At 40.9% G+C, this 22,854-nt stretch overlaps 3 protein-coding genes across 11 annotated transcripts in view; 2 read left to right on the forward strand and 1 right to left on the reverse strand.

Annotated features, from left to right (window-relative positions):
- fbxl17 (F-box and leucine-rich repeat protein 17) overlaps window positions 1-5,920 on the reverse strand; it is a 209,808-nt gene extending 203,888 nt beyond the window's left edge. Inside the window, exons 1-6 of one of the 2 annotated variants that reach the window (XM_051422550.1) lie at window positions 5,704-5,918; window positions 3,802-4,310; window positions 2,698-3,078; window positions 2,438-2,560; window positions 1,983-2,240; window positions 1,658-1,789 (exon numbers count right to left, since the gene is read on the reverse strand). In XM_051422550.1, coding sequence (XP_051278510.1) covers window positions 1,658-1,789; window positions 1,983-2,240; window positions 2,438-2,560; window positions 2,698-3,078; window positions 3,802-4,290 — 1,383 coding nt within the window. In that variant the 5' untranslated portion in view covers window positions 4,291-4,310; window positions 5,704-5,918. Of the gene's footprint in view, window positions 1-1,657; window positions 1,790-1,982; window positions 2,241-2,437; window positions 2,561-2,697; window positions 3,079-3,801; window positions 4,311-5,703 lie in introns of both variants that reach the window. The other variant, XM_051422551.1, reaches the window with a different exon arrangement.
- Window positions 5,921-6,934: 1,014 nt separating this feature from the next.
- Window positions 6,935-9,276, forward strand: prxl2c (peroxiredoxin like 2C). The gene is made up of 6 exons (XM_051422572.1): window positions 6,935-7,222; window positions 7,560-7,628; window positions 7,901-7,954; window positions 8,033-8,138; window positions 8,232-8,366; window positions 8,474-9,276. The coding sequence occupies exons 1-6, from the start codon at window positions 7,040-7,042 to the stop codon at window positions 8,602-8,604; spliced, it is 678 nt and encodes a 225-aa protein (XP_051278532.1). The 5' UTR covers window positions 6,935-7,039; the 3' UTR covers window positions 8,605-9,276.
- A 238-nt stretch (window positions 9,277-9,514) lies between these two features.
- On the forward strand, window positions 9,515-22,773 carry cdc14b (cell division cycle 14B). 8 transcript variants are annotated; one of them, XM_051421667.1, is made up of 16 exons: window positions 9,516-9,845; window positions 11,037-11,127; window positions 11,798-11,873; window positions 12,380-12,472; window positions 12,581-12,657; window positions 13,231-13,297; window positions 13,384-13,534; window positions 13,632-13,862; window positions 13,968-14,106; window positions 14,600-14,765; window positions 14,897-14,994; window positions 19,082-19,129; window positions 19,220-19,345; window positions 20,178-20,346; window positions 21,554-21,619; window positions 21,820-22,773. In XM_051421667.1, the coding sequence occupies exons 1-15, from the start codon at window positions 9,737-9,739 to the stop codon at window positions 21,575-21,577; spliced, it is 1,665 nt and encodes a 554-aa protein (XP_051277627.1). In that variant the 5' UTR covers window positions 9,516-9,736; the 3' UTR covers window positions 21,578-21,619; window positions 21,820-22,773. The 8 variants fall into 8 exon arrangements, 7 of the variants coding, with proteins under 7 accessions (XP_051277630.1, XP_051277632.1, XP_051277633.1 ...); XM_051421669.1 differs by lacking the exon at window positions 9,516-9,845 and adding an exon at window positions 10,387-10,883; XM_051421670.1 differs by lacking the exon at window positions 20,178-20,346 and having other exon boundaries at window positions 9,515-9,845.
- Window positions 22,774-22,854: the final 81 nt, after the last annotated feature.

A 22,854-nucleotide genomic window follows, 5' to 3' on the forward strand; every position in this document is an offset into this window, starting at 1 on the left:
TGTCAAAGACAATAAATGGCCTCTGTGGAAAAATGTAAGTGTTTCTGGGTCGTCTTAATCCTTGGCAAACTTAATGACAATTTTAGGCCAAGCAACCAGAGCGCCTAGACATAACAATTCCCATATAAGCTCAGCCCATTTCTCTCCGCCCTAATGACAGGAAGCTAAAATAACTGCAATGGTCTTACGTCTGAAAAATGACTGTCTGAAATTGATACTGCCGTGCTGAAATGTTATCAGCAGCAATATTAATCTCTCACCTAGTGGTAATCGCTAATTTCATATACTATTAAGTTGATGAATGGGGTTTTAACAAACTGAGCAATTGTTAACAACTTAAAGCGGACTAATTCATCAAGGTCATGATTACTCATGGACTGCGAAGAAATATTAGCAGGAAATAGTGCAAGAGCATTAGCGAGGAAGGGAACATCCAAATAAAAGAGGTGAGAGACAGACATGCCAAATGACTATTTGTGTTCCCTTTCTCCATCAGAATCCAATACTAAATGACAAATACGGTAAAAGAGGATGTGTGGTTGGGATTTAGGGGACAAAATGCACAACTCAGCATTAGTATCAACAAGCTGTGGCCTACAAAAAGAAAGCAGCTGGCAGGCTGTTTTCAGACATTGTAAAACATTGACATCTAGTGGTGGTTATAGGTAGTGTGTCACTTCACTCTCTACATGGTGTTTTTATTCAAATAAATATGATGGGAGGTACAAAGGTCATGCCACGCTCATTATGTATAAAACAAAGCCAGCTGTGATAATGAGGTCAGTCATTAAACAGATAAAGGCATTAGTCAGCAAACATGTGTACACATCCACATATTTGCATTCACATAAAAAACTCAACAATTAATGAGTTACAGTAGTTTCAAGGCAATTTTTTCCCCTAATTAAACAGCAAATTTACAACAATAAGGATCTCCATGATCTGATCAGATCATCTTACAGGAAATATGCGGATTAAAGATTTGAGCTAAATTCATATAATTGACAAATATGTAATACTCATAAAAATAAGCTGTTGTTTTTGTCCATTGATAATAATTAAAAGCCAACCTTTATATTTGGATCAAAGGATTGTATCTTTAAAGTATTACATTTATATTACGCACTTTTCTTGAGTTGACAGTGTGTCAAAAAAACACACTATGATGCAGAATCTTATGGCAGTCGCATACATTTGTTTCCCAAAGCAAGAGTGAGTAAGAAGAAGAATAATGAAGCAGAAGAGCAGAATGACCAGTTCTCTAAGACAGCTGATCCAGAGATGCTAAACACAAAGAGAATAAATTAATAAATCTGTATTGTAATGCAGATGTTGCCTGGCAAACCTTCAAGCTGGTGGTGCACTTATTGGAAGAAGGGGAATTTGGGTACACTCCTACATAGACTCCTACACTGCAGTAATCAACAGTATGAAATGCAAGAAACAGGGCCACAGTGATGTCACAATACTTGTATAACCCCTGAATATTAGCAGCAGCTACAAGAAAAGAGAGCCCATACGAGATGAATGAACACTTCCGAGATTTTTAGATTGTCAAACAGAGACACACACAGACACTTGGGCTCCTGTGCAAGGAGAAACACCAAGGCAAACAGAGAGAAAAATCACAAATATGAAACAGAAATTTGGGACTAACCAGTTTGTTCTCTTGCAAGTAGAGTCTCTGCAGTTTACGGCATCCTCTAGCCAAGGCCACCATGCCTTCATCTGTGATACTGTAGCACTGACCCAAGTGGATGTCTTTCAGCTCACTGCAGTGCTCTCCCAGCTAAAGGCAAAAAGGAGAAATTATTGAGTATATGTAAGGTTCAAAACTGAAAATCTGTCACCTGTATCATTTTCATGGAGTATCACTTCACTTTTAATTTAGGAATAAAAATAACAAATGCACAGACAAGCAAAGATCTAGAAATTAAAAATTAAACATGTCTTGTGTTTCCATTCTAGCTTTAAATGCATACCTTTTTTAGTGCTTCATCTGTTAGTTTATCCTGGTTACCCACGTGCACTTTCACCAGCAGAGGGCAGTGTGTAGCCAAGGCTGACAGGGACATGTCACCAAGCTGCTTGCAGCGGTATGCTGTGTACTTCTGCAGGCCCGGACAGTGTGAGGCCAGGGAGGACACACCATGGTCATGGACCCCTCTGCAATCCGAGATGTTGATCTCTGTCACATTCTGCCTCCGAGAGGCTATTTTCACCAGGAGATCATCGTTTACCTGGGGAACAGGGTAACACAAAGTCGTACATGTACATACGACAAGTCAGATTTGATCCTAGAAGCAGTTATCCTTCTAGTATTAACTAAATGTCTAAAATGTAAAATGTGAAAAACTGCAAAGACACTGAAATTAAAGAATAATTCCTGAAGACAAAAAGAGTCTCAGACAAAACATTCACTACCCTATTTGCTTACTTGTTGTAGGCCACTGAGGTCAATTTGCTTCCAGAACTGGAAGTCCAAGCAGAGGTCCCTCCAGTACTTACACACCAGAGAGGCACACAGACAGCGCTCCTTCACTGTCAGGTGGGAGAGCACCTGAAAGAAGGCAAAAGAAAATATAATGCATAAAGGCACTCTTAGTACACAGCATGTTTCCAACCAGTGGAAAACTCTGCCTTAGTATTTTAGCACCTTTCATTGTACAGTTAAACAAGCCAATGTGATGAACTGACCTTAAGAAGGATGGAGGAAGGCAGGTGGTTGATACTTAAGTGATCAGCAGCGTCAGAACTTCTCGCCTGGCAGTCGTCATAATGATTCAGGCAGCAGGGGGACGAGTCTGAACTGTGAGGCAAATCCGCATGAAGACCCAACCCACAGCAGCCATCTGCAGGTGAGGAGGAAGAGGAGGAGGCAGAGGAAGAAGAAGCGGAGGAGGAGGGAAGTGGACAGAGGGGAAGGTGGCAGTGGCCGGTTTCAGAGTTCGAGGCGGCCTCTCCCCCACCTCCTCCCACTCCTCCGTTCTCCAGCCCTCCGTCAGGGGCAGCGAAGGCGCAGCGTGGCTGCTTACAGGGGGTGCACCTCTGCACCTCTGAGCACTTCCTCTTACACACCTGAACCCAGAGACACACACGGATCAGCTCACTGAAAAAACATTTTCTTCAGGCAAGTCAAAAGCATTTGAATACAATTGCACTAATGAATATTACAACACCGACATTATGAAGCATTAAATCAAAAGCACCCTGACCTTGGATGCTCAGTGAGACCAAAATAAAACAAGTAAAAAAAGCTCTTGCTTTGAGTGTGAAGTTTGTAACTATTATGTAAGGATAAGTATGAGGAACCAGCCAACTATTATATGTAATGTTTAAAACACTTGGACTTCGTTGCATGAAGAGATCAGAGAACATTAATGGACAGTTACAGGTCTTCCTTATATTTTTGTACCTGTAAACCAATGCCGCATTTAACTGGGCATTCTGTGGTATTGGTTAAAGAGGCCAAAAAACACAGCCAGGGCTGCACTGCCAAACACGCCTCGTTTGAATTCAGCCCAATCTACCGTTACGCTATTACATCACATAACAAGCACCACCTATAGGCTAGGTGAAGGTCCAGTCCTGCCCACTGAAACCTAGTGAATGTATATGGTGGGCAGTGGCTTATGGGAGCTGACCAATTGGAGGAGACATGGTATCAAATAACGTATTCAATATTTGTATTAAATAAATACATAAATAATCAATAAATAATTCTGGGGAGGGACAGATTTTCTGTTCAGTCTAAATCATATGTTTGGTTCTGCTGGTGCAGCACCCCCCCCAGCTCCCTACCATCTCAGTATAGTCGCTGGTGCTGCCAGGCACAGGTACAGGTATGGGCACGGTCACAGACACCCCAGCAGTTCGGAAGAGCGCCGGTGGTGGAATCAGTTTTGCAGGAACAGCTGATAATAGGCTTCGCCCCTGGCCCTCCCAGATAGCCAACTCGCGTGGTGACAACAGGAACTTGGAGCAGTCCTCAGGAGATGCGAGTGTTGCGTATCGCTCAGCGAGCTTTGAAGCAGCGGCTGCTCCAATGCCAACTCCACCGACACCAGGAACACTGATTCCGGTGATGCTGTTGTGACAGCACCCACTGCCGTTGACGCCGGCCTCCAAATGGTCGCTGTCGTCGTCAAGACCGGTGCTGTTGCTGTGGACGATGAAGCAAAGCATGCAAGGCAGCTGCAGGAAACAGTTCCTCTTCTTCTTCTTCCTGTGATGCAACTTGCGTGTCCTCTTCTTCAGGCGGTAACCATTTTTCGAGAGAAGATGGCCCATATAGATGATTCAAGGAAACTCTATAACAACAAGAGTCAATTCATTAGTAAATGTGTTATTCCAGGATTTGGTATACATGCCAAATCTAAGGTATTGTATTACCACCAATAGGATATGTGAATTACCGATACCAAAACAACCCTTTTTCAGTGCCTTATTTGTATTCTTGTTCATTTAACAAAGCCAAGAGTCTCAAACACAACAGAGTTTAACATCGTCTTAACACGAGCAACCATACAAGAATGTTGCTGAAATAAAATAGTATGAAATTGGCAAAGTTATGACTATAAGTAAATCTATAATAATATAATACAAAGTACTATCTATGAAAAGACACAAACAAGACCTGAAAAAGAATTCAATTAACTTTTAGTACTTTTTTTTTTTATACTCAAACACAGCTAATAAGTTATTATCACTTTGTAAATAGAGACGTGCTCCAACAAGGAAGGGGAAACGGTCAGGTTCCTCTACCAACAATATCCTCTGGAATATAAATATATAATAATACAGCTAAACCCTCATATTGTCTTCAGCTAAAACTTCTGAATATATTATTGCACAGAACTGTCCCTCATGGACAGGTGGAACAAGCACAGCGACCAATAACTCTTAATGCACATAATGACACACGAGTATAACATTAAGATAGGCCTGAGAAAAAATGTGTGCCTATCCTTAAAGTGTCAAGGACAATCAAGACAGCTCTTTAAAACCTGAAACAGCTGGGAACATAATATACATTAGGCTAAAAATAGCACGATGATTACACTATTACTCCCCATGTAGTACACATTACCAGAGTGCACAGCGACATCCCAGCCTTGGTATCACAATGAAATACTGTTCCTGCCCATAAAAAGCAATCACATTATGAGTATAAAGCCTAAACCTGCAGTCTAGCAGAGATTTATAGCTGTACTTACACCTCTGTCGACACCATTTGACTTGTATTATCTGTGTTATGAGTGCATTACTTGTCACATGTTAAAACCCCCAATTGCCAACGTTACAATACTTAAATAGCAGCTTTCAGTTATTGCAGTCAAGCAAGCGATGCAGCGTCTGGTTGCTGCTGAATAAAGAAAGATGTAAACAGTGAACAGGTGGTCATTTGTTTAGCATACACACACACACACACACACACACACACACACACACACACACAACACACACACACACACACACACACACACACATTCACACACACAAAGCAGTCTCAACGTGACGGCTGTGTCCCGACAGCTTTATGTCAGATAATTTGCCCCACACTTAACAACATATTTACACCCTCGCTTAGAGAATAAACCCACGGTTCCACTGCTAACCCAATTCAAGCTTTCTGACAGGCTAGCTTGCTCCATCACTGGATGCTAAGTTAGCTGTGTGGACCCAACATGAAACATCTCTCACCACTTCACACGGTGCTTCCACACACCGGACGGTGCTCGCATAATACTGCTATGCTGCACGGTCAAGATGAGCGCTGACAAGTCCCGACAGGAGAGACACGGACGCAGGGGAACCAGCTAGTGAACTAGCGTAGTGTTTATCCAAACAGTGGCAGCTCTGGCTCTGCTGCTGCTTGAGGACAACACTTCCGCACCGAGAGGGCAGCGGGAAGGAAGCCGACGAGGGCGATTCGTAATTCGACATGCGGAGCTGGATGAGCCCGCCTGCTTGTGGGGCCTTGAGGCTGAAGTGAATCCTAAAAATAAGTTTGGAATCTTTCCCCCTTTTTTGCATCGATGATTACTTTCCAGTCTCAGAAACAATTGGTTAATTAATTAATTAATTAGTAATGCGTAATTCATCCTCTTCACTTCATTAATCAAACTACCACGAAGAAAAGCATCGACTTTGACACAGAGTGGTATTCCAGCAGCAGATTTAGTCAGCCTACTGATTGGTTCTTGGGGCTTTGAGCAAAAATAGCCTAATGAAGCTGCATTGTGTAGTGCATGTGTTCAGTACCTGATGTGTCGTTAAAGGCTACAGGACGCATCATGCGGTAGTGAGAGTGAAAGAAAGTGGGGGTTCAATGGTGACCCACTGCTCAAAACTGATCTGAGGCGCTCTAGTGGGTAAAGCATGTTAGTCCTCTCCTACTTGGATGTAAAATGAGTAAATCTGCAGCACAATACGGCTAAAGAAGATTTTCTTTTGGGCTACACATTTCCTGATCTGAATCTCCTTTGTTCAGCCACACAGAGAAGTTACATGTCCATTTTGTATGAAGGATTACCAAAATTGGTAGTTTTATTAATTCATTTATGTTCAAAAGACCAAACCTAAGAAAATTTGAAACCAATCCTTTGATAAAATACAAAAGATGATTTTTGTTCCAGCTGGACTGAGAGTTTCTGAGTAACTTGGAAAAGACCATGTCAGACAGTCTTTTTTCGATCTGTTTCTTCTTCTGTCAGCTCCCCAACTTTATGCAAATTACACCATCACTTGAGTATCCCTTCAATGGTTCAGCACTCAACCCAATGGCATACCCATGCAACCCACACTGTCTGTTTCCTCAGCCATCACAAAATATGCCAATTATATTTGTATCACTATTATTGAATTTTTACACATTTTTATCTCTCTCTCTCTCTCTCTCTCTCTCTCTCTCTCTCTCTCATACACACACACACACACACACAGCTGCAATATGGGCGTGAATTTCCAGCCACCAGTTCCTCCACCCTGAACTCAAACTCCCAAAATAGCTGTGCGACTTCAGGGAGCTTCCGAAAAAATGGCTGAAGTAGTTTCACCAATAACTCGACAAGTCAGCAAAGAAAATCGGGACGTCGGAGGAACTTCTGTCGATATTCGCCTTGAAGACGTCGAGGATTGTTTAATATACGACCGGCATGGAGTCTCTTTTCCGTTCAAGAAATTATATCAAGACAGGAAATCGGTCATAATTTTCGTGCGGGTAGGGGAACACTTTGTTTGGCTTAACCTTGCTGATGAATCACATGCCATCCTGCCTGAAGTTCGTAAAAAATCCCCAGAGGCTCAGGTTAAGTAGATTGAGCCTCGAAAGATGTTTTCTGGCATCAAAGTAGGCAACAGGTGAGCTTCAGCCTTGATGGACAGATGCCCCCAACAGCTGCTCCAAATGGAAGAATGGAGAGAGATCATGTCCATAGGTGAAGACAGAGGGTTAAACGTTATATAGGAGCAAATGAGAGTTTTAAAATAAAGTAATGCAATATCTCATATTACTAGCCTATTAACGATACTGTCTGTGTCTGTGTGTATACCTGCAGAACTTCCTGTGCTACAGCTGTAAAGAGTATGTGGAAGATTTGAGCAAAATACCTAAAGAAGCCCTGGAGGTAAGTCCTGATCCACGACTATGAATGCACTGGAGGTTAAAGAAGAAGCATAGTTGCATATTTGCAGTGGTTGGATGTAACTAAGTTTACTTAAATACTGTATTTAAATGCAGTGCGGTATTACTTAGATAAAGTGTATGAATACTTCTTCCACCACTGTAAATTGACATGCAAATCATAAATAACAGCTTATGGGTTTGGGTAAGTGGGAATCTAAATGACTGCTTTTGCTTTTTTTTGTAAAATCCAAACTTTGCTGTGTGTTGCTGCAGGATGCTGACATTAGACTGGTTGTGATTGGTCAGTCTGCTCATCATCACATAGAGGTATTTGTTTTGTTTTTTTATTCTTATGCATAATTTCAGTCTTTTCTGTCATGCTGATTTAGTTTTCAATCTGTACAGCCGTTCTGCTCACTGACGGCGTATCCCTACGAAATATACGTGGACCCGGAGAGATGCATTTATCAAAAGCTTGGGATGAAGAGGGAGGAGAAATTTACAGACTCAGGTAGTGCAGTAATAATATGAGGGTATGAACCCAGCATATTCTGATATGGTAATTAATGAAGAACTGTATTTGTGTGTATGATTATGTACATAGCTCACCCTAGTCCCCACGTGAAGTCTGGTATGTTTATGGGACAAATGAAGAGTATATGGAGGGCCATGACCAGCCCTGCATTTGACTTCCAGGGTGACCTACATCAGCAGGGTGGAGCCATCATTGCAGGGCCAGGTAAGCTTCTCTCTCTCTCTCTCTCTCTCTCTCTCTCTCTTTAAACATGCTCTATCATAATTTCTCTCTCTGCATCCATCTTTCTCTTTCTTTTCTCCCTCACGCAGGCTCTCGGGTTCATTTTTCCCATTTTGACTCGAACCGCCTGGACCACATGCCCATTAACTGGCTCCTGCAGCTCGCTGGAGTTCAACAGACTCTGGACTTCAGCGATAAACCAAAGATCATCCATGTGTAGCCAGCTGGTCGCCTGACTGTGTGCTTCGCCCCCACATTGCTGTTATTATCACATATGCACACAAGTTCGTAGATTTGTTTGAACACTTGTTTATACATCTGTTCATATTTGTGTCCCAAGTATTTCTGGATCTATTGTTTATAATTTCTGTACTGGGTAGAGACTTGACTGTCTTGCCAAAAACCTTGGATAGATCTGAAACACGCAGTCTATGTTGAGTGTGAGAGTTAACTGACTGTGAAAATGGTATTTTGACCTTAAAAAATAAAAAGAATCTTAACTCAAGGGCTCCTTACTAGCTTTTTCCAGAGCTTCCAAGCATATCTAATCGGGCTAATGAAGTTGAAATGAAGACCATGAGGTGTAAAAAAAAAAATAATAATTAGAAAGAGAAGGCTTGTAAGTCCTTTGAGTTAACATTTTGGTCTAAAAAAATGAGTGATGTGTGTGTACGAGGGGTGTGAATGTGCTGTTTTTGTTTAATTTTCTACCTTTTCTATCAGAGTAATCATATATATTAGGCTACTGTCTTATGTTGTGTAAATCTGCTCCCACACTAGTAACATGGTTGTGTGGTTGAACACTTAACTGGTGCACTGAGCTTAAAGTCTTATTTTGTATCCACCTACCCACGCTGTTTATTATAGTATAAATAAAGCTGAATTGCTATTTCTTGGCTGCATTTTCTTTTGTGTCATGCTTCTCACACACACACTCATGGTCACAACACAGTCATATCCAGATGGGATCCCTTCAGCACACATTGGACTCCTACATGCCAAACATGCTGTCTGTATTGGCCTCACAGCTGCAGCGATTGAACAGTGAAGGGTGGGCACTGGACATCTAATCCTGATACGTCACATGCAGGGGATTCAGAAAGGAGAAAAACCTGCCCCTGCTCACAGACGTCACCACCACCACCACCACCACCAGAGAGAGGCTGGAGCAGGCAAACCCCGCACCTCGACTGACACATATACAACACACAGCAGCGCAAGGAGCAAGACATGCCATAATAACGCAGCGAGAGGACAAACGGGGGGGGGCGGGGGACAAGCCGCCCCGCACTGTGAAGCGGAGGTCTGTTGCGGCTGCCCGGGAATGCCCACCGTGCAGCCCTGAAGAGAAAATGAAGCGCAAGAGCGAGAGGAGACGAGCCGAGTCGAGGAAAAAGCGCTGTGCAGCTCACAACAGCTCAGAGGCGGCGCCAAACTCTGATGTTTACATTGAGATAACAGGTAGGCTAAGTAAGGGTCTGCGGAATGAACCTGGTCAACTTTAAGCCTAGTTGGCAAATATGTGCAATACGCACACACATGACTGCGCATGCACGGCACTGTCTTTTAAATGACCAGGGTGTGTTTAAGTCTTTGATTTTTTTTTTTTTTTTCAGCTTTTGACCTAATATGGCGACACCGTCTGTCCCTTTATTGTTAATGCAGTGGGTTTGCGTCGACTTACCTGCGCAGTCTGTGGAACTAATTGCACAATATTAGCAATTCAGTTTTGCTCTGGTATGTTTTACGCCAATAAATTTACACCAGAACCACCATGTTGTATTTACTGTGTGTGAGTTATAAATGTGTCAAGAGAGGTGAGTTGTGTGTTAATGTCTTAAGTATCCCACTCAGACCAGTGTCAGTCTCGTCCAATGTTAATTTTTATATATTTTATGGCGTTTTTCCTGGTTCTTGTTCATCCTTGCGCAGCTCAAATGTAAAAGAGGGCGGTTCGTCAAAGTGGAAATCACGAATCTGATTGGTCGGAGGATCGTCCTAGCAACCGCTTGGGCAACGTTCCCGGGGCCTATCATGTGTCTCACTTAGAGAACTTTAAACTGAAGTGGGCGGGGAACAGTCTGACTGACGGGCTCTTCCTCCAATCATGCGGCGGCCTGCGTCTCTCGCAGCCAATGGCCTCCCGCGGACCAGCGGAGGGGCGGAGCGAGAACGAGATCATTTTTAGCAGAGTGCGCACTTGCACACGAAACTCTCCTTCCCTCCTCTTCGGTAACTTTCTTGTGTCGAAGAGCTAAATCAGGCCCCAAAATCGATTTCCTGTTTTTAACGTATAAGTTTTAAGTTATCGCTTTCAACTTAACTTTTTTTTTTTTTTTTAAATCTCTGCGCACGTTATCAGGGTAAGTTTTACTCAGTATGCGCAAGTCCTCTTGAAGAAATTTAACCTCTTACGTTTTCTGCTAAACGTCATGTTCAAAACTGTGGGCAAGATGACCGCGGACGATGTTTCATCAAGATGCATTGAGTTTATCAAGGGTAAGTTGCTAGAAAGGACATCAACTAAGTTGTTGTGGACAAAGATGGGGCTGATTTGGGAGAAATTGGAGACAACCGAAGTGTGTATGCATGACAAAAGCAACTAACTGCCTCCTTTATTTTGTCGCCCTACCCCCTCCCTCCCTCCTGCAGATCAACTATATTTCGCCATACTAAAGCAAAAGATCAAGAGCACAGCTGAACGACACTGTTTCTGCATAGATGAAGAGCTGGCATATGAGAAGTAAGTTATTAGTCTTATTGCACTTTTGCATTTTGTTCCAGACTGTTTTTTTTATTTTTATTTTTTGCTGTGCATTATTGCATTTTAAATGGCAATATGTCACCATTACAGTCATCTAAAGGATTTATCCTCTCCACCATAAGCGGTGGTGTGAGCAGGCTTGCACATAACTCATTCAGAAACCAGTTAATCTAGCTCTGATTTCAAAAGTTACTCAACATACTAAGATGGGTCTTCTTTTTTTTTTTTTTTTTTTTTTTTTCTTTGGTTGAAAATACCCTTTTTATTTGCTGTTGGAGTAAATTCAAATGGTAAATAACACAAATAAAATCACCTTGCCACAGTCAGTGTGTGCTTGTAGCAGAGGGCATGGCTTTTTCAATGGGTTCGATTGGCTGCAGGAGAGGACATGACCGACCTTTCGTTGCCATTTTTCTGCCAGCGGTACAAAAAAAAGGCCCTCTTGTCTTTGCAGCTTTTTGTATTTTTCTGACCCACTCTATCATGAAATGTTTCCAAATATAGTTTTTACTCTGTCAGTGTTTTTAGTGTTTCAGTCTGAGGTAGCCAATTCTATCTAGTGAAACTTCCCCAGAGACCGTAGCTGGTTGCATAAATAGCCACTGACACACTCTTTCTTCTTCTTTCTCCCTCCCTCCCTCTCTCTCAGCTTCTATGCAGACTTTGGTCCCCTTAACCTGGCCATGTTTTATCGCTTCTGTTGCAAGCTGACAAAGAAGCTCAAGGTAAAGTATACCAGTGCTCTTAATTGCACTTCCTGGAAGAGAGAATGGGGAGGCAAAACCCAGGTTAATCAATATCTATTTATACCTGCAGTAGGCAGGCAAAATAGTTAGGGTTATGGTTTTTGCACCCCATTTAGAAATACCTGTCAATTTCAGACATTTAAATGTATGTCCTGAATATTCCTTGTTTATGTCGACTTGGGATGGCTCTGTTCCTCATTGTTGAGGCTGTTTTAGAAGGATGATTCGACTTCTCTCCAGCTCTACTACTTACCGTCTCATGTGGTGATTGCCCAAACTGTTTTTTTAAGTCTACAAATTCTCTTAATTGGCATTCACCCCAACACCAATGCACCAAGTCATTATTAAGTCCATATCATTACGTATTTGTCTAGCCACTGAAGGTTGCTGCAATGTCTACATTTAATATAGTATATTTATGAATCAAATTTATCAATAAGGTCTCACATGTCAGTTCATACTGTTGCTGTTATTGTCTTGCACAGTCCATTACGCTCTCAAGGAAGAAGATCATATTTTATACCTGTGGAGATCAGAAGAAACAGGTCAATGCTGCCTACCTGATCGGCTCGTACGCAGTAAGTGGTGTACAAACCTGTTTGTTTCCCTCTAGCTTGTGAAATGATATCATCATGTAATCATCGTGTAAAACGGGCACTTGCTGATTTGACATTTGACATTTAAAGGTAATGAATCTAAACATGATGCCAGAGGAGGCCTACAGTCTGCTGGTTTCGAGGAATTCAACATATATTCCATTCAGGTAACAATTTGCTATATACACATATATATAATCACATTGAACATTGGTTCATATTCAACCAACATGAATGACTGCAATGTTTCAGTAAGATCATTTACAGTAGCTACATAGCATAGTTTGCTTTCTGAAGACCAATTTCAAAGACAAACAGAGTTTATCTGTTAAAAAATCCAGAGTAGTCTCATTTTAAAAACATTTTGGTTTTGCAGAGTCACAAATATTCTAACAGACTGATTTGTAATATTTAGACTGTAAAAATGACGAGGAGCAAACATTTTCTAGATCGTCAAATTATGTAACAATATTATTGCAGAGAATGATATGAAAAACAAAATCAGTTATTGTTTTACCATTATTGATTAGGCTTAACTCCAAGATTGGAAAAAGGTTCAAAGACCACCAGACCTTTGTACCCTGTTAGTATTACTGTGACTATAAAATGAGGCAGCTATGCAAGCAGGATATGTGAGATTGCAGTTTGTATCCTTGCTAGAGAAATATTTCAAGGGAAATACAAAGTATCCTTTGTATGTTGTGCTGATAAAGACTTATACAGTTTATTTGATGTTTCAGAGATGCTTCATTTGGAACCTGCATGTACAACCTGAACATCCTAGATTGCCTTCGTGCGGTTCACAAGGTACACCATTTTAAGATTTTACTTGTTTTTCTTTCTTGCTGTGTCATAACCCTAATGAAATTAACTCCGTCTCAACCATCCACCAGGCTCTGCAGTACGGCTGGCTTGACTTCTCCAACTTCGACGTGGAAGAATACGAGCACTATGAGCGAGCAGAAAACGGAGACTTGAACTGGATCATTCCAGGAAAGTTCCTTGCCTTCAGTGGCCCTCATCCAAAAAGTAAAATAGAGAATGGTAAGGGAAATGTACCTTCAGTTACTGATATACCTTAAAAACTATCTCTGATCTAATTTTAACACCTCTTAATGATTTTTTCCCCCCCTTATCTCAGGTTACCCATTGCATGCTCCTGAGGCCTATATCCCATACTTCAGGAAACATAACATCACCGCTATCATCAGACTCAACAAGAAGATGTATGATGCCAGGCGTTTCACAGAGTCCGGGTTTGAGCATCACGATCTGTTCTTTGTGGACGGGAGCACACCAAATGACTCCATAGTCAGGAAGTTCCTCAACATATGTGAGAATGCAGAAGGAGCCATTGCTGTCCATTGCAAAGGTCAGATGTCTAACCCACATTTACACTGCAAGTGTTGTTGATGGGTCAAACTGAGCGCAGTATCGGGTTTATTTCACAGTTTAATGCATTTCCCCCCCTTTTTAGCTGGTCTGGGGAGGACTGGCACTCTGATCGCCTGCTATATGATGAAACATTACAGCCTGACTGCTGCAGAGGCCATTGCCTGGATCCGGATCTGCCGACCAGGGTCCATCATTGGGCCCCAGCAGAACTTTGTTGAAGAGTAGGTGTTCGCTGAAGCAGGATTTTAAGAATGTCACTGATTTCAAATCTAAATTTCTCTATCATAGAAAATATTCCCGACTGAATAAGCAACAGTCACAGTTAAAGTTCAGAAAATCAAGATCAAGAATCAAGGGACAGAAACTCTGCTAAACTGCTTCTGCATGGGTGTGGTTTGACAAGATTTGATTGACAGTGCTGCAGGCAGCATAAACAATCCGAGCCACAGCTGTCATCACATTTCAATTTAAGTGTCACTAAACTGTGATTGGTAAGCAGAAATGTGTTGCATCATTTTCTCAACTTAGCCCTGAAAAACAACAAATGTAAAATAAACAAAACCCTTAAGAAAACGTACTATTCACTTAGAGTAAGATTCTTACTAAGAAAATTGGCCTCTGTATCATAGGACCTTCATCTAAGGGAGGATCTGCTGAGAAATCCTAATGGTGGTGGCAGTTTGGAAAGAAATATTTGTTGATTTTGTAAATCAGGAAGCAGAACAGTCTGTGGGCAGAGGGAGATGTTTTCCGGGAGAAGATGCTAAGTGAGCGGGAGAATGGCAAGATGGCCGTGACCAGGATCCTGTCTGGGGTGGATGACATAACCATCAACGGTAGCAACAAGAACCGGTCATCCAAGAAAGAAGAAATGGAACTGGTGCGTCTTTTAAATTACGCTCATGCTTTCAGAATCTGCTACATGACTTTTGAAAATGCTTCCACAAGCAGAAAAAAATTCACACACGTTCACCACTTGGTCTATTCATTGCTTTTTTTTTGTCCTTATAGTATAATGATGAAGAGGAGAGAAACGGCCTCACACAGGGAGACAAACTGCGAGCCCTGAAGAGCAAGAGGCAGGCCCGATCATCCTCTGGTTCACTATCGTAAGTTCCCAGGCAGCCTGCAAGTCTCATCACGCATCACGCCGACGTGTTGTAGTACTATAAGCAATGCCTCTGTGTCAGTTCCTCGGGCCATTACACTGTACAGTAATGTTTTTCGAATCATAAGGAACTTGTGATTTGAATAAGTTGGATTTCATATGACCAAGAAGTGACCTTTTTGTAGGTTTTCTTTTATTACATTAATCATTTCATTTGGTGAGCTGTTTCCTTTCCTCCGTGTTTAATCAGGCTAGTCAGCTGTCAGGTCTTAGGCATGGCTATTCTGATAGGGCTGCCCATATCACGGCAATTTCATCCTAATGTCATAATTTATCTGAGTTAAGGAACCATGCAGGATCCCTCTCCTCCTCCCTGTCTGTAGGATTTCAATAACTCTTTCTGTGTCCTTCAGGTTCTTTTGATTAAATCTCAGCATATGCTCGTCTAGTGTAACAGAAGTCATCCCATTTTCATGTATAATCACTGAGTGATGAGAATGAACAATAAGTCGGGGAAGTAGCAGGTGAAATATGAAGACGCAGAGTGAGGGATAAAGTTATTTAGAGGGCTAGATTGGAGTTATCTGATACACAATCTTCCAGAAAAACGTTTTGTTGTGGGCTGGATTTGGAAAGGCACAAAAGATGTGGAAGTTAAAGATATAATCTGACTGTGTTTGACTGCATCTTTGGTAATCTGTAAATTGTCTTAAGTCAAAAGTTTAAAGGTAAACCTCCATAGTTGAGGGAAATAGGCCAAATCAACATAAGTTTGCAAGTCACTAGGTTATCGTTTCACAATGTCCTTGAGGTAACTGGGCCACACATTTAGCCAATAGAAGACTGTACAATAGATACACGTAATAGTGGAGGTAACTAATTTTAATCAGCACTTTTTAATATTAAAACTGTTGGACTACAATTTCCATAGCATTACATATCAAAGCTCCATTACTTGAACATGATGTAAGAGTAGGCCATTAAACTTACTTAAAATGTTAAGATTAATGGTTAATAAGCAGTCATTGCATTACAGTGGGGAACACACAACTAGCTACAGTGTCAGGACTATTAGCAGGAGAATATTATAAACAGAATGGACCTTGATTTAAACTTGAACTGACCACGGGGTGGTAATCAAATGGACAGTCACTGCAGCTCAGAACTGATACTTCAGTGACACCCCATGTGGGAGCATGTAAATCAATAGTTAAACAATAAATAGACCAAGTCTTTATTTCTCTGGAATTCATCCTAAAAGAGAAATGTGCCACAAATGACATTCCAAAAATGTAGTAGCCAATATAAGTAATTGTGACATTGTTGCAAACACGTCATTAAGCTCTGCAAAGTTTCCGATACTTTGAGATATTTTTGTGTGGAACAAGCATAGGAGTACTTCTGGACAACTGTAACCAGTGACGGGCCAGCTCCCCTGTTGTTCCCCAAATAAAGTCCACTTCATTCGTGCCTTTGTAAATCAAGCCGCGGAAGGTTGGGTGTCGGTGTGGCTGAGGATGGTTGACCGGCCGCTGCCAATATACCCATATGGCTTTGGCTTTTGTTGTCCCATGTCAGGCAGGTGGTAGTGTTCTGCTGCAACCTCATGGGCACGGTGTGGCCGATGTGTTGCCTGCCATTCAAAAGATAGCAGAGAGAGGCAGAGAGAGAGTGGGGTGAGAGGAAAAACAGAGAGAGGATGTGAGGTTTTGTATGATGGAGGTAAGTGCACGTCACTTCCTTTTTTAGCTGACATCCTCTTCCTGTAGAAATGGTTGCTATGCCAGTGAATGGTATGGCTGACTTAAAGTTCTTTTTCCTTTTTTTTTTTTCCCCTTTCTTTCTCTGGATGACTATGGTGTGAAGTGGATATGCACTTAGTGGATGCAATACATTTACACGCCTTTCATTATCTGCCTCTCATGGACACACTGAGCTGTTCTGCTTTGATATCGTGGCTTTCCCGAGATATCCTCTGAGTTACAGTGCAGCTCTCAAGTTGAGCCCGCTGTACTTGTTAACAACAGCACCAATTATTCAACTAATCACGGTTTACATAAGATCTGGATTAGTTGAATTAAATGTTTTAGTGCTTGGCTTGCACAACTGACTCGGCACTTCTGTAGAAACAAATGTTAGTAAGGGAAACTTGGTCCTCGTTCTGATCTGCAGTAGGTACTTCCTTTTTTATTGTTTGGTAAAGTAGCTAACTTGCCTGCTCAACCACTTTAAGCTGTAGGTGTTTTTTTGAAATTGTCAATAGTATTTTTGTGTTTAAAATGATCTTTTGACTGAGGTGTTTTTATGAGTTTAATTAGCAGCTTTTAAATGGCATTGTTTGGGTGGTAAATTCCTCCTGATCCTCATCCTAATACCAAAGGATATAAAACATCATATGTGAGCTTCTGAGGAGGTAGCGGGATGAAAATGGGTATTTATTCGTTCTCAGGAGGGAGTCGAGGCAGAAGGGAGATTTGCTTGCACTTCAGGCCATATGCCTTATCAGTGTATGCGTTGCTACACAAACATCTAACTTTCAGCTGAACTTCACCATCTGGCTCCACTGTTTGTTTTATTATGTAACACAGAAGCGCATGTTGAATTCCAGTGACGATTAGAATGATGGTTATATGAAAACGTTTCTTCATCTTCTGCCTTTTTTCATGCATGGCGACAGGCATGAAACCCTTGGACATGCATGCATGGACATGCCTCTATGTTCGATCTATGTTTGTGTCTAACATGTATTTAATGTTGGGCCGGGTTCATTGTCAATTGCCTGTTGTTTTTCCATTGCTTTTGTGACTGGATCAGTGCACACATACTATCTGAGCTTTGTTTACTCCTTCAGGTTCTGCCTCTGCCAACTTCTTTTTAAATCGTCCTGTTTCGTTAAACAAAATCTGATAATGGACACTTGAACATTTGTAGGATTGTATCATTTTAGATTTTTGTGAGCTCGACCAAACACTCTGTGTAAAAATGAAATATCAGACCCTATATTATCAGTTTTATATTTTTTAATACACACACACACTTACTTCATAATGCCTACATTGGTCGGGTTCTAAGTATATAGCAATCTGCTAACACATCAGAGCAAGTGAAGAACAAAAACTAGCTGACTGGCACTGTTGGATGCAAGGCTCTATGAAAGGTATTTCATCTAATCCAGTCCCAGTGGAAAAGCTGAACATCAGAGGCTTTGTGCCCTGCCTGGACGTCTCTTGTCTCTCCTTCCTTTTTTTTCCCCTTTTTTTCCGTTTGCTCTTGTTGTTGGATTTGTCCTCCTTTCAGATGGCTGGTAGCCATGCTGCTCTCCTCCCTGTGTAGCCTTGCCCTGTGGTGGATTGTGTATGGCTTCCCTTCTTCCATCCTGCATTTCTGTATAGACGGGTTAGGATTTCAATGAGTTCTACCGCCCGTCAGCCCCCAAAAAACCTGTCCTGCCCCCTCTCCTGGAGCTCTAACTGAGAATGCTGTAAGTGAGACCCCAGTCTCTTTTTAATTCCCAAACCAAATCAAGAAATTTGTTCAAATCATCCTATTGTTACTTTATTCTTTCTGCAAGCACAGTAAACTTAAGGCTGATGAGCAGAGCCAGTTTAAAAAAAATAAATAAATAAATCTAAAACATCAGAGGCTCGTGCCTTGTCCTTGTCACCATCTTGTGTACATAATGATTTTGTCCCTGTGTTCCCATCATCCTATCATCTGTAAACATGCTTTGCTGGTTATTGTGTTGACTGCAATGCAAACTGTTTAAATGAAATCCTGTCAGACAGTTGAGCCCTCTTGATGAATATGATAACTTTGTGAAAAGGCAAAAATCCCTCTTTAAGTGGTTTAGTGCCACCTCCTGGCTTTTTGTGGTACTTACTTGGCTTTACTAATCCTACCTGGCTGCTGAAGCTGCAATAACAACCTGTGCACAAGTCTAACACTATCAGATTTTTTAAAAACACCATATCCATCTCCATATAGTCTCTGCCTCCACTCCTCATGCCTCCTGTCATCTTTTTGCTCAGATCTCTCAATATATAACGTTCAATCACATTTTTACTATTGTGTTGCTTGTGTTTTCACAGACAAGAAGAGAATAAGATTCACACCAGGTCATCATCACAGTCCCTGAGGTAAGGTTTTTAGTACGCACAAGCAAGTTTATCTGCGATCTGACATTAAATATAGCTCAGACTAATTAATGACATTTGTCTCCTCTGCAGCACGGTCATCCTGCAGGCCAGTGTTCAGGGCTGTAAGGCCAGCGTCACCCCATTGGCTCTGTCTGAACACTCAGACAGCAGGAAGAGGACCAGGACCTCTCTGCCAGCCAGCGGAGTGGGAGGAAGGTCAGTGGCTGGATTTGACACCCATTGAGGCAATGATAGCCCAGATATATTATCTGGGAGAGCAGCACAAGGAATGCAAGGCATTTTTACCTACCCAGATAGACATCAGATGCCTTTTTTGTGTCTCTGCTTAAAGGCAAATAAAACTTGGCTCGAGTGTTTGATCTCCGAGATCTGTAGCAGCTTTGATTGAAAATAGGAAAAAGTCTTATATAACCTCCTCTGAAGCTCATACTATATTAAGTAAATTACATGTTTGATTTAGAATTTGCATAATTATAAAAATAATTTCTTCACAATGAAATAAGATTATATGCCACATCTGATCCATTTGCTGCTCTGCTTACACCAGAAATGGTGGTTCCAAATGATTAGATTAAATTAAATTAAATACAGCATTCTCTATATTAGAAAATGCAACCATTAGAACTGGGTGAGAGCATTTTGACAAGATAACATTAACTCAAGGTCCACTTATTAGATTATTAGATTATCAAAAAATGGCGTTTGCTCAGATGTGCCTAGAAAATGTTATTAAGCTGACCAGGAGATAAGATTATTTATATTATATTATTTTATTATATATTAAAATAATTATTTGCCAATTAAGTCCTCAATTTGGACAAGTGATTCCTTTTTAAAAATATTGCAAATTTTTTCTATTTATTTCATTATCCAGGTCTGTGCTATGTTGATGCAATATGTAATGCATTCAGTTCTGTTTTGATTTGTTTGTAAGTGAAATTGACACACAGATGAAAAGCAACCAAGAGGCTATAGCCACTCACGGATCCTTGTGGAGTAAATTAACAGCTTCCCTTCTCTCTGCCAGCTCCCTGTGCCACACCAGACTGGTCAGGTCCCTAGGCAACTTGCATGTAGTGGCTGGCGACAGAGACCCAATGTGTTGTGAGCCATGTGGCAGCCATAGAGACACAGCCAGTGCTACAGCCAACACAGGCACACTCATCAACTTAAACATGGCACAGGTCCACCTGCAGGCAAGCTCCCTCAGACCCACTCTGTGCCATATGGAGACTTGGGCTGCATTTGCACACAAACAGAAACTCAGTTTTTACTGATCAGTTTTCTATGAAGAGATGTTGTCTATGCTGTCCAAACAGGGGGGAAAAAGTCACATTTAAATGTTTTTTCCTCAGTTTGGGCAGCAATAGGATGAGCAGATCTCTGTTAAAGACCTTTTTTAATTGGTGTCTGTGTAAATCCAGTCAAAATCCAGAGGCTCAGCACTCTCACTCTTTCTCCTGTTAATGCTCAAGACAGTGGTTGTATCATAATCACTTAATGTACTTAGGCTGGGATGCATCAACAAGGATTAAATGCTTAAACTAAATCAAATTGTGGTTTATCCACAAATTCTTTTTAATCTGATGTTTTTTTGTAGTTAGGAATAAGCCAGATTCAATCTGTATATCACTTTTAATCGTTTTGATCAGACGGTTGAGATGTTTCACATGTCTGGAGTGTCTTTTAAGGTAGTTGGAGAAAAATTAAATTTCCTTAAAGAAAGATAAGAATCAGACTTAACTGGTTTCATGGAAACAGAAACCTTTGACAAAAGTTGAAGTTAATTTACTCTTTATATTGGCAGAGTAAACCAACAATATGTTTGTCAAAAATGCGAAATATAGCAAAATTAAGAGACTTTTAATCTAAAATGACGGATGGTTCAAAAGTTTTCCAGCTTAATACTTTTTTGTATGAAGTCAGTTTAAGCTTTATTCTTACTATGATTTACATCCATATCGTCCCACACAGTTAATATAGTGTAATTAAACTGGTCGTCTGCAATCTTTAAATTAAACCATGATGGTGCAACCCAGCCACCTTTCTTCTTTACTCAGATTAACACGTTATATAACATTATATATAGCTTGACATTATCCAGGACTAACATTAAGTCAATTCGACCCTGCTTACGCACCAGTGTCAGGTTGCCAAATCAAACTCCACTTACTTCAGTTTCCCTGCTGCTTCTCTCTATAGCTTTCCTTGCATGTCCTCTAAGAACGGGGGTTTCGGAGTATGATTGGCTATAGCTTCTCTGGACTCTGCTCACTGTGTCTTCTGCCTCTGGCCTCTCATGCCCACTCTGTAGCCACGTCTGCATCCTTTTTATTTATGCTTATCTGTAATTTTTTACATATCCTTTCTCGTTCTTTCCTTCATATTTCTCACATGCAACAGACGCACTGTCTCCAGTGGACGTAAAACTCGCAAGTCTTTGCAGTCAGTTCGATTTTCCAGGCTATGGTATCTATCTCTTCTTCTTTTTCTGTGCTACAGTTACTGTATTTTAAATAACATCCAATTTACTTTTTTGGAATTATCTGAAATGAAGCTTTCTTACAGGCATGTCTGATTTGTATACATGGATGGAAAAAATGTTGACTGATTAACTGGTGCAATTTAAATCTGAGATTTAATGCTGACTTTGTTTGTTTTCTCTATAGTCACTCCATACCTAAAGCTAGAGCTCCTCTGCTTCGGTGAGCCTGTGGAGCTGGAAATCCTGAGGAATTTTACATGAAATCCAACTTCTATAGAGCTGTACTAGTCTTTCAGTAGATTTAAGTTTGGGGGGGGGGGGACAAGTTTAAACAAACTTTAACTGTGATGTGACATGTAAATCATTAGACATCAATTATAGATTGTTTGATTACAAGTTCTTTTACCCGTAAGGCACTTTGGTTTTTATATTTTTAACACAGCATCATGAAACAAACTGATCTGAGTTTTAATCGTTGCCTGGTTGTTCCTACTTATTGAAGCATGCAGTAGCAAACATCAGACTGGAACCGCAATCATCAAACTGGCATGTGTGTGAATCAGACGTTTACTACAAAATGAGCACTGTGCAACAGATATACTGGGTTATAAGAGGGGAGATTCACATTGTTTGAAAAAATTGTAATGGATTCAGCCAGGAGTATTGGATTAAAACCCTGCTCTTGGTTCTCTGTGGTACAAGGCCTTTGGATGTAGTAAAAATATCACGTCTATATCAGCAAGAGTTCCATCACCAGATACAGCACTGTGCACATTTGTACCTCCATCCTCAATGTATGGCTCGTCTTCTATTCCTGTCATTTACTTGTGAAGCTTTTCAGCTACTGTATTTCAAGACTGTAAATATGTCAACATTTGATATACTCAGTTTGTATTTTTTAAATATTTTGTACTATGTTTTAATCATGCTATGAAATAAGCCAATGGTCCTAATGGGGCCTTGTTTAACTCATGTTCATAATCCACTGAAGACATTTGCTTGAAGCACATAGAATCAGACTTTTTAAATAAAATGTACTCCAAGTATGTCTCTGGCTGTTATGGCTAATGTAAGTATCAAGCTGACCGGTGATAGCACAAGGAAAGTTCTTCGAAATATTAAACAACTGGTTTCATGAGTCACAGTAACACTATCCTTTTTTGCCAAGTACAATTGCTACAAATACAAGTCAACACAGGTCCATATACCCAAACTTTCT

This window comes from Dicentrarchus labrax, unplaced genomic scaffold, assembly GCF_905237075.1.
Source record: "Dicentrarchus labrax unplaced genomic scaffold, dlabrax2021, whole genome shotgun sequence".
Classification (NCBI taxonomy): Eukaryota; Metazoa; Chordata; class Actinopteri; family Moronidae; genus Dicentrarchus; species Dicentrarchus labrax.

Coding starts and splice junctions, on each gene's coding strand:
- cdc14b (XM_051421667.1), top strand. CDS start 9,737: ATGAAGCGCAAGAGCGAGAGGAGACGAGCCGAGTCGAGGAAAAAGCGC. Junction 11,874..12,379: donor AGCTGACAAAGAAGCTCAAG/GTAAAGTATACC, acceptor TGTCTTGCACAG/TCCATTACGCTCTCAAGGAA. Junction 13,535..13,631: donor AAAAAGTAAAATAGAGAATG/GTAAGGGAAATG, acceptor CCCTTATCTCAG/GTTACCCATTGCATGCTCCT.
- prxl2c (XM_051422572.1), top strand. CDS start 7,040: ATGGCTGAAGTAGTTTCACCAATAACTCGACAAGTCAGCAAAGAAAAT. Junction 7,629..7,900: donor TACCTAAAGAAGCCCTGGAG/GTAAGTCCTGAT, acceptor GTGTTGCTGCAG/GATGCTGACATTAGACTGGT. Junction 7,955..8,032: donor CTGCTCATCATCACATAGAG/GTATTTGTTTTG, acceptor CAATCTGTACAG/CCGTTCTGCTCACTGACGGC.